We start from the raw sequence: 10,771 nt of genomic DNA, 5'->3' as shown, positions 1-10,771 counted from the left end.
TTTATGTACTGCATCAAACAGAAAAACGCACTACTTTTAGACAGAAAACCGCACTGCATGAGACGTTCAAGTGACGGTCAAGTGAACTTCATGATTTGTTTTTGTGAGACACAAATTTTATGTACTGCATCAGACAGAAAACCGCACTGTTTTGGACTGATCAAGTGAACTTCATAATTTCTTTTGTCGAATGTAAATTTTTCTCAGATGAGTGTTTGTTGTCTTTTTTTTAATTTTTTTGTGAACGACAGTTGATGAACGCAGAGAGGAGGCAAGTAAACCGCAACATATATCGAAGTGAACCTCATTACTATCTTTTGTTGTTGCCCTAAATTTTTAGCACTTTCATTTTGGGCGCAAATGAAACACATCACTCTAAAAAATGAACCACATCCGAGAACCAAATGCCCTGCAAGTGTTGGTGTAGTTGACTGAATTTTGAGACACACAAAACAAATTGCACTTCAAACAAAGGGGTAATGAGCTGCTACATAAATGGATTGAACTTAAATTTTCAATCGTCCCACAAACAAAACAAATTGAATTAGAAAAAGAACTGCACGAAATAGGTAGCAGAGCTGCACGCGCGTGCAAACTGAGCTTCATGCCGCTCGGTGCCGAACGAAGTGCACGTCCACAAAGAACGTACCGCTCCCCAAAACGAACATATATGTGGTAGGCAACGGAGAACTATGTGTTATTCCACAAGAGCACCATCGGACGACCCACGAGCACTGCATAGATGAGAAAAGTAAACAGTCGTGAAGAGAAAAGGGAGTTGCACTCGTGAGAAAATGAACTGGACATAAAAACACCAGCGCCACACGCTCTGAACCGCATACGAGGGCAACCGAACAATTTGGAGATCCCTGGCGAACTGCACCAGTGGCTCAACGCCTTTTCCTGCTCAGACCAGTACGGCGTTGCCTCAGGATGGGTAAAAGCAACAAGTGAACTACAAGATGTCGTGAGAAAAACTGGGAGAGAACCTATGAGCTGTACACCCACACGCCGGCGAGATGCAAGCTCTGTAGGAAGGGAGGGGTGGTGGTGTCGCGTGCTGGAGGTCGCTGTGTCCCGAGAGGAGCACGGTCTCGGCCGGGAGAGGAATGGAGCCCGCCCCGCTCGTCGCTGCATGGGCCACGTCAAGTGGTCCTCTGCCCGGGGTCCTCCGCTCACAGCAATGAGAAAGCCCGGCTGGATCCGAGCACGCGACGAAGGGCCACGGCGGTGCCGCCTAGTGGATCTGAGATGTGGTGCTCCCCCTTCATGACTACACCCCCTGCCAATGTAGAAGAAGAGGTCAACGGTGGACGAGCCGGGCCTGACGAACTTTGAGTCGGGCTGAGAAGAGCAGGCCAGCGACCTCGTGGAGGACAGACAAGAGGAGGCCGACGGGGACATCCGCCACCTAGATCCGGGGGGATTCATGGCGACGCGGTGATCTCGAAATCTGGGTACTCCAGGGGAGATCGACGGCGTGCAGAGGGAAGGCCGAGGGGTGCAGGGCTGCTGGATCCGGAGGCAATCGAATCCAGCGATGGTGGTGGGGATTGCCGTGGTTGGGGAGGCCGGCTTGTGATGCGAAGAAGGGCGGGCGGGACGACGCGCGACAGCGCCGGTGGAAGGTGGGTGGAGGGTGAGGCGGCACGGCGGCGACTTGGAGTGGTGCTCCGACGGCGGCCGCGGTAGAAGGTTGACAGGGGTTGGGCGGCACGGCGGCGGATGGGTCCGACCTCCCGCCCGTCCGCCGGAGCTGGGAGAGAGGCAAGTGGGGCGAGTCACGAGAGGTGTGGCCGGAGCGGGTGGGGTCGGCGCCGCCAGGGGGAGCGGGCCGGAGGTAGTTTGGTCGTGGGTGGAGTGGGGGTGGCAGCGGGTGGTGGGCAGGAGGGATAGGATTTCTTAGAGGGACGGGGCGGTTCGGTTGGTTGACTCGGGGTAGGCTCTGTGCGGGGGAGGTGTTACTCCCTCCATTTCAAAATATAGTGTGTTCGAGTTTTCTAAGGTCTAACTTTGACCATAAATTTAGCCAACGATACTAACTGTGGCGAGAGAAAAAATTATATAATTGAAAACTTTTTTCGAATACGAATTCACTGATATATTTTTTGTTCTCGCCGCAATCGGTCTTGGTAGTTAAATTTACGGTCAAAGTTGAAACACGTGGATAGAGAAAGCACTACATTGTAGAATGGAGGAAGTATCAGAATAAGCTTTTTGTTATTAGAATAAGACCCTTAAGGGGTGTTATCATAATAGAACCACCTTATATAGTGTTACTACTCATCACCCAGGGTGTAGAATAAGTTATTCTTCACCCGAGGTAATTTTATAATCGCTTCCTAAATAAATTATGTTTAGACTATAAATAGTTACATGTAGCTTGATTCAATATGTAAAATTTGGTATAGAAAAACAAAAAATATAGGTTATAAGACCAGAAAAATCACATTTTATATATGTTTTACACTATGGTTTTACATTCATAATTTTATGTAACATAAAATATTTTTTACGGCGAGTACATATTTTCTTACGTTCTCTTTTTATGTATGAAATAAGATAAAATTTACGAAACGTAAAAATACGGTGCATTGATGTTAAAATAGAGAGGGGTGAAGAATAACTATTCCTCACTCAGGGTGACGAATAACGTGACCCTATATATATATAGGACGCCAGTTTGGGACACCTAGGTGTTTGGGCACCTAGCTTAAAAACCGTTGGATGAACTAAGATCTGTGCTGGTGTAATTAGTATTAGCATTGATGGATAAATCTTATTATGAAAGAATTATTACTTGATATGGACACTTAATACCTGCCCAGATTAGATAGGATAGAGAAAATCAGTAATAAGTGGCCCATGTTTTAAGTCCATGCATGTCTCATCGTACGTGCATCATTTTGCATATAATAAAGGTCATACGTTGAATAAATCACTAGGTATATACGTACATAATCCAAAATATCTTAGTTATATATGTTTTGTACTCGAAATATTTTGGTTATATATTAGATACCTATATGTCACGTAGCCGGATATATACGTAGCCATGTTTTACTTTAGATATATGTCATGTAGACCGGGTATGTATAATATTTTCCAAGATTTTTTTACACAACCGGGTATATAAGTGTGTCGATACATTGGGTATTTCCACTTGATGTATATACGTGGACCGGGTATTACAATATTTTCTTCAGTAGGTATTGGATAGTTAGGAAAAAAAATAAAATACAATTAGTTAAATAACAAATTCTTGGGTATATACATACCCGCGTTTGTACATACTTTTGTTAGTAAGTATAAGATACCCATTTTAGATAATTGGGAAACAATGTAATAGTTTTAAAAAAATAAATTATTGAATATATACAACGTATGTCCATAATTTCATTGGTAGGTATTAGATACCTGTATTAGATAGTTAGGAAAAAACACGCGTATTAGATACCTATATCAATTCTAAAAAATCAATATTATAACGTTTTATTGTATGGCAAGTCTTGCATGTCTAATAATTAGAAAAAAACAAATAAAACGTAAGCAGAGAAAGTCTTGCATGAAGAATAGTTAGGAAACAAATTAAATATAACATGGTTTCCAAAACAATTAAGGTGCCCAGGCACCTTGCCTATAAACCGTCGGATTACGCTGAGATATGTGCACTTGTACTAGTACTAGAGTGTTTCATTAGGAAATAGTTATTGCTAATTATTGCCCACATTAGAATGGAAAGCGAGAATGAACAATTAATGGTCACATGCATGGTACGTGCAGTATTTTACATAGAACAAGAATTCATATTTTATTAATGTTGTATACCTTTTTGGAGAAACGTATGTCACATGGCATCATATTCATGTTATACTTTTGAAGAAAATAGTTTGTGTGTATAATATCTTAGGTACATATACATACTCAAAAAAAGTATATAATTATTAGGTATGTCTCCATTAAAACTATATTATTTTTGGATATGTCGTCAAGGCATATACATGTACTAAAAAATGAGTTTGTGTGTACAATATCTTAGGTATATGTACATATCTTATATATTAGGTATATGTAAATTATACAATTTTTGAGTATATCTCCAGTATCAGTTACAGGTATGTCTCAACAGAATATACGTGATAAAAAATATGTTCGGGTATGTACCATCCAAAGTATATCAATTTTATTTATATCTACAAAGCATGCGTATAATGAAAAAGGGTATGCGGGTATAAAATCCTAGGTCCACATACACATGGGAAAAATCATGTGTGGGTATTGGCACGCAATGTGCATTCCTAAAACTAAAAATAATCGTGTATGGGTATGCATCATATTTTCCTAAAAGTAAAATAATAATTTGGGTCACATTTTATATTATATGGTCATCTTAATTTATATAAAAACATTAGACATTAAAAAGTGTGACCCGGCCTTATATTATTTGGTCGTATCTGATACCTTAAAAATAAGAGCGTATATACATACCCTCTTTGCTTGGAAAGAAATCATTGCTAGGAAACAATAGTATGTTTGTTTTTTGAAAAGCAATCAATAACCGTTGATAGTTATAGTGCATGCAAACAAATTTGGAAAGTCATTTCGTCGTGCATTCTACATCATGCACTACAAATGTGAGTTGCCATATAATGGGTCTAGGTGCCCCAAATAATTTACCTATATATATATATATATATATATGTATATATATATAGAACAAGTTATCATAATAGACTCTTAATGGATAGGCTCTGTGTGGGGGGAGGTGTTATCAGAATAAGCTTTTTGTTATTAGAATAAGACTTTTAAGGATTTTTTTCCAAGTGCTTGCCACAAAACTAGTTAAGGATTTCAACGATGCCAAAGTTCTCAAAAATTCTGAAAAAAATACTGAACCAACACACCTATAATATAACATGATCCAACAGATGGATTAAAAAATACGACTGTATGTGTCCTAGACAAAAAACAAATAGTTCAGTATATATTTATGTCGCAGTGAGCTGAAATGCTTATTATTTTTGCCGAGCACATATAGATGCATATTTTAACAATCCCCCCGTTGTATCATCTTATTACATTAGAGAGATGCTCCCATATTTATTTCATATTTTTTATAACTTTTAAATCGTTAAAAATTTACGACCCTTAACTAGTTCTGTGGCAAGTTATGATAGATACAGTTTTACTTATATATATAGAGAGTAACACTATTCTGATCCCAGTATCAGAATAGCTATTCTGATCATAACGCGCTATATAGGGGCGATCGGCTGTTCCGGAACTTCCAAACACGCAAAAAGAGTAAATCTGACCGGCCCGTTACACTCCTCCGAACGGCCCACCCCAACTCGATGAACTTCCCCCCATCGCTTTCAACGCCCTCTCGCACCAGGAACCCGCGCCGCCACCGTCGTTCCCCACCAGGAGCCCGCACTGCCGCCATCATTCCCCACCAGGAACCTGCGCTGCCGCCGCCGTCCCCCACCAGGGACCCGCGCCGACGAGAGGCTCCGGCATCCCTGAAGCCACCCCCCTGCACGCGCCCCTCCACCAACCCCGAGCGCCGCCGCCCGATGCAGGTCGCCGCCGAGCGCAGCCACGTATGGATCTGGCCGAAGCCGACCAGATCCCGTCTCCACCTCGCCGTCTGCGCCGCCCCGCCCGCGCATCGCCGGGCCCCAACAGCAACCAGGGCCGTCCTCCCACCAGCATCCCGTGCCGCCGCCACTTGCATCCATGGTGGGCTGCTGGATGTTGTCCCCTCCTCTGCGTTGAGCCCTGCTGGAGCCCCTCGTCCTCAACAGGATGTCGACCACCTAGTGCCAAAGGAAGCAAGCCACCGTCACTCACCGATGCTCCGGTGAGGTACTCCCAATTATCTCTCATGCTCTAGTGTGTCCACCCTCCTCTCCCTACCGTAGCCTCGAACTTCCCCTCTTCGCAGAAGAAGTTGCGTAATGTGGCGTTGTGCTGTTGATTCTCTAGGTTGTACTAGTCCAGAATTTTTTTGGACAGAAGTTCAAGTGGTTGTTACTGCTGCAATTTAGAGATATTTGTGTTGATGATTATGTAAGCATTTTAATAGAAGTTCAAAGTTTGATTTAGAAAGGAGAAAAGAGATCGAGTTTAAGAAGAAAACTGAAAAAGTCATTGTCACATGGGCGACCATGAAGGTCTGATGTTGAGAAGGTCAGGTGCATGATGCATCTCCGGCCATCCCTTTCCCACCTTTTCCTTGGACGAAAGGATGAACATCTCTCCACCCTAATGGTGACCTTCTTCCTTCTGCTGCTACCTCCTACATCGCGTGCGTGTTAGTGAAGCAGAGATGGCGGCGGACTCCAATCCCACAACACACTATACGGCCTGCCTGAGGACTAAGCGGCGACCTGCCAAAGGCCTAAGCTATGACCTTCATGCATCTTCTCCCAGTTGTTTTTTATGGCCGCCCGTGCATGCATCAATGCTGGTCATGGGATTTTGTGAGGTATGTTCCTTGCAGGAAGAAGCATTAAAAAAATTGTGACGATCTCAGGAGCCCTGCCACAACAGGAACCTGTCTCTCGCTACCTCTGTTTCGGATACTGATGGACACCGATAGTGTGAATTGCTGTAGAGAACAAGTTTTTCTTCAGGTTGTTTTGCTGATGTTTGAGAGTTCACATTTTTGCAAGTTGAAAACTCCATGTTATGAAGTTCAGTCTACATAATACTTCTTTTGAACTTGCACTGCTAAAAGACCTTCCTTTTGCAAGTTGAAAACTCCAGGTTATGAAGTTCCTCATTGACACGACGAAGTTGCTCACACCGCTGGTGCTGTAGTGCATGACCAAGGACCACGAGGCGCCTGACATGTCTTTGGTCGCCGCCAAGGTCTACAAGCTCTTCTTGGAGGTGTAGAACTCCGCCGACAATGTTCCGCATCCCTGCCAACATCTCCATCTCCATGGCCCAGGTGAATTCAGTTTAATTGCTTTTTTGCGGCTAATTCAGTTTAATTGCTTGCTGGAGAACTCGTGTGGTTGCACATCGTAGGATTCGGAAGTGACATGTAATTGCTGGTAGATTAGTTGATTACCCATGTTGTGGCTATCACATGTTTCTAATGCTAACAACGGATGAATGCTGCATGTAGGCTGCAACACCTACCAGGAAGCTTCAGCGCCCTGCTGCTAGCACATGAAGCGCTCGTGCATTGAATTGTTTTAGTCAGAGTTCAGATAACTGAATCAGAGAGGTTGCTCTAGAACTGGAGTAGTATACTTCAAAGTTCAGATAACTGAATGCTACTTCAGATTTCAGCTGACTGAATGCTCGGCCACTGGAAGCTGAAGGCTAGAAGCTATAAAAAGATATTCAGAAGTTCGAAGAAGACTTTCAGAGAAGTTCAAAATTAAGAAAGAGCATTAGAAAAGCAATTATTAAAATAAAAATTAGTGCGTTGGTCCGTGCGTGCTGGGTGTGTTGTCTCGTTTGTGTGTGCATGCACACCTTGTGGGTGCTCGTGTGTGTGTGTGGGCGCGCGCGCTATGGTGTGTGTTGTGTGCGTGCTCCGGCGTGTACTCCTGTTTGTGTGTGTGGTTCAATTAAAAACATACTGATGTAATGGCAAAAGAAAGTGCATTTTAAAATAATTAGTGTGTCCTTTTATTCAAAAAAGTTGTTAGCTTATGTCAAAAAACTTGCAAAAATTATATTTATCAATTTCTTAGTGTGTAAAAAAACAGACTCTCACTTTTGAAACTTGGTATTTCCTCAAATAAAAAATAAAGTATGCTGGAGAAAACAAATAAAAAATAGTTTGCACAACTTTGGTAATTTTGAAATGAACACTTAGGAAGTCTATAGAAGGCAAATGAAAAATGTTCAAAAACCAAACGTGGGCAGTTTGGTGTATGAAAAAACAAAGATACGATATTTGCTTGGTATATCATGATTTGGTTGTCTTCTCCGTCGGCAAGTTTGTAATAAAGAAAAGTTCTTGTGAAAAAGGCATAGTCAAAAACATTTTTTTAAACAAAGCGGTTCAATCTTAATTACGAAACTAGAGTTTCCAAGTTACTATAGAAAAAACTAAAAAGTCCAAATTACAGAAAGAAAGCAATTCGATATTTATTAAAATGTCATATTTTCCTTCTTACTAAAGAATAAAAATCAAGAAGTTCAAATTAAAAATAACGGAGTACTTCGACCTAGACGGAAAACTCAAATTCTTTCCACTTCTACGAAAAATAAAAGTTAAAGTTCAATTAAAAAAAACTGATGCTTTTTTGAAAACCATAAATTTTCTCTAAGAATAAAACTAATAAGTTCAAATTAAAAATAAAGGAGAAGTTCGGCGTTTGTAAAAAAACTCGGATTTTTATAAACCGATAAAAAACCAAGAAGTTCGAATTTAATTAACATATCAATTTGAAAAAGTCTATAAAAAGAAATGAATTTTCCCCGTTTCCAAAAAAATCTAGAAGTTCATATTAAAATAATGGAGCGGTTCAATGCTTACAAAAAACTCAAATTTTTAACCGATACTAAAGAATAATAAATAACGAAGTTCAAATAGAATTTCCCATTAAAAAATTAGAACTTCAAATTTAAATAACGAAGATGTTTGACGTTTATTCCATAGTTAGGATTTTCCCTGTTACTAAAGAACAAACGGAGAAGTTTAATTTAGAAAAATAGGGTAGCTCAAAATTTCTAGAGAAAATTGATTTTCCCCGTTTCTGAAAAAAAACTAGACGTTCAAATTTAAATAACGGATAAGTACAATGTTTATTACAATATCAAGAAGGTCAAATTAAAAAAATAAGCCATTCAAAAAGTTTATAAAAATCGATTTCCCTCTTTTCAAAAAGACCTAGAAGTTCAAATATAAATAATTGAGCGGTTCGATATTTATTACATAATTAGGACTTTTCCTTACTAATGAATAATACCAAGAAGCCCTAATTAAAAACGAAGCTATTTGATATTTATAAAAAAACTCATATTTTTCGGATACTAAAGATTAAAACCACGAAGTTCAATTTTAAAAAATGGAGCAGTTCAATGTATATAAAAAACTCATGTTTTCTTGTTAAACCAAGACGTTCAATTGGAAAAAGGGGGGCGGTTTGATACTTATTTGAAGAAAATCTATTTTTTTGAGTTACTAAAGTTAAAACCAATAAGTTCAATTCGAAATAACAAAGAAGCTCGATGTTTCTATTTTTTTTACATTTATAGAAATACACGATGAAGTTCAAATAAAAAAGGTAGAGCGGTTCAATGTCTATAAAAAACTTTGATATTTTTACATAACCAAGAGAAGTTCAAATTGATAACTGCGAGAAGTTCACGTACTACATGGTGTGGATTTTGTATGAAAAAAATAATGAAAAGGCAAAGACTAAATGTTTTGTTGCTAGAAGTTCAAGTGCTCGGCCTGGGAGAGTAAACAAATCTTGTAAGAGAGGTTCACCATGTATTTACATGTTCAAAAACACACAAAAAAGATGTTGTTTTGCGTTTGAAATAATTCTCTTATACTATTACAATTTTGAAACAAAATGCTCTACATAAGAAAAGTTCCACTTATTCACCAACTTTTAAAAGGGTATATCATATGCTCTATTTCAAAATAAATGGTTAAAAAATTGGTGTATGTTGTTCGAAACAAAATTTTGACCATATTAGAAAAAGTTTTGTATTTTCAATAAGTTTCGAAAAAAAGGTGTATCATTTGTGCAACTCCGACGAATAGGTGAGCAATTACGAACAAAAATACGTGACATAAGTTCAGAGTGAAAACAACGAGCAGTTCAACTGCTACACGGGATGCGTTTCAGGTGAGGATAAAGGAATATAAAACTAAAATCCTAAAACGTTTGTTGCAAGAAGTTCACGTGCTCCTCCATGCACGGTTCAGAATTTATATTGCGGGACATCCGACCTCCAATTACATGTTTTAAAATGGCAAAAAAATGACGTCTGACCTTCAATTTCGTGTAATTCAACGTATACACAAAATTGCGATAGAAGTTCATAGTGAAAACAACGAGAAGTTCAAGTATTGCAAGGAATGCATTTCAGGTGAGAATAAAAGTATAGAAAAATAAAAGCTTAAAAGGTTTGTTGAAAGAAATTCAAGTGTTCTGTCCGGGGAAATTCAAAAATTCTTGTGAGAGAGGTTCACCTTGTATTTCCATGTTTGAATAACACAAAAAAGAAAAAATGCATTTTAAAATAATTCTCTTAATCAACAAAGAAGTTCAGTTATTATTTGAAAGCAATTTGATTTCAAAAAGGAAATAAAAAATTCAAATTATAAAAATGGAAAAGTTCACATACTACATGGTGTGTGTTTAATATAAGAAATATAAATTAAAAGGCAAGGTCCAATTTTTTTGTTGTTATAAGTTCAAGTCCTCGGTCGTAGAAGGTTAGAAAAATTATTGTGAGAGACGTTTGTACAAAAGGAATATCATTTGTGTAACACTGACGAATGGATGAGAAAATTACAAGCGAAAACACGTCACAAAAGTTCAACGTGAAAACAGCAGGAAGTTCAACTACTACACTGAATGAATTTCAGATGAAAAACTTTTAAAATCGTCGCGAGTATGAAAAATGATCTATACAGGAAAGTTGCGTGTTTACAGCAGCTTTCCATCGGTATATCACTTGCTCGATTCCAGTGAGTAATGGAGAGCTATGAGCAAAAAAACACGTGAAAAACAAAGTGAAGTTCAAGTAGACATGCCGAGAAGTTCAAGGTCTTCACGCGGTG

The 10,771-nt window shown here is 39.2% G+C and overlaps 1 protein-coding gene across 3 annotated transcripts; it reads right to left on the bottom strand.

Moving 5' to 3' along the window:
• Positions 1-424: 424 nt before the first annotated feature.
• Positions 425-1,924, bottom strand: LOC125522290 (uncharacterized). 3 transcript variants are annotated; one of them, XR_007289714.2, is made up of 3 exons: positions 1,367-1,919; positions 843-1,282; positions 425-734 (listed from the first exon to the last, which is right to left on the bottom strand). XR_007289714.2 is itself a non-coding variant. In XM_048687363.2 (3 exons), exons 1-3 carry the CDS (start codon positions 1,429-1,431, stop codon positions 698-700), a joined length of 540 nt encoding a protein of 179 aa, XP_048543320.2. In that variant the 5' UTR covers positions 1,432-1,924; the 3' UTR covers positions 425-697. The 3 variants fall into 3 exon arrangements, 1 of the variants encoding a protein (XP_048543320.2); XR_007289713.2 differs by having other exon boundaries at positions 425-903; positions 990-1,282; positions 1,367-1,916; XM_048687363.2 differs by having other exon boundaries at positions 843-903; positions 990-1,924.
• Between the last annotated feature and the right edge of the window lie 8,847 nt (positions 1,925-10,771).

Source organism: Triticum urartu, chromosome 7A (genome assembly GCF_056163025.1).
Source record: "Triticum urartu cultivar PI428250 chromosome 7A, HENAU_Tu73, whole genome shotgun sequence".
Taxonomy (NCBI): Eukaryota; Viridiplantae; Streptophyta; class Magnoliopsida; order Poales; family Poaceae; genus Triticum; species Triticum urartu.
The sequence above is the reverse complement of the archived record's forward strand: the minus strand, read 5'-3'. Positions and strand labels throughout refer to the sequence as shown.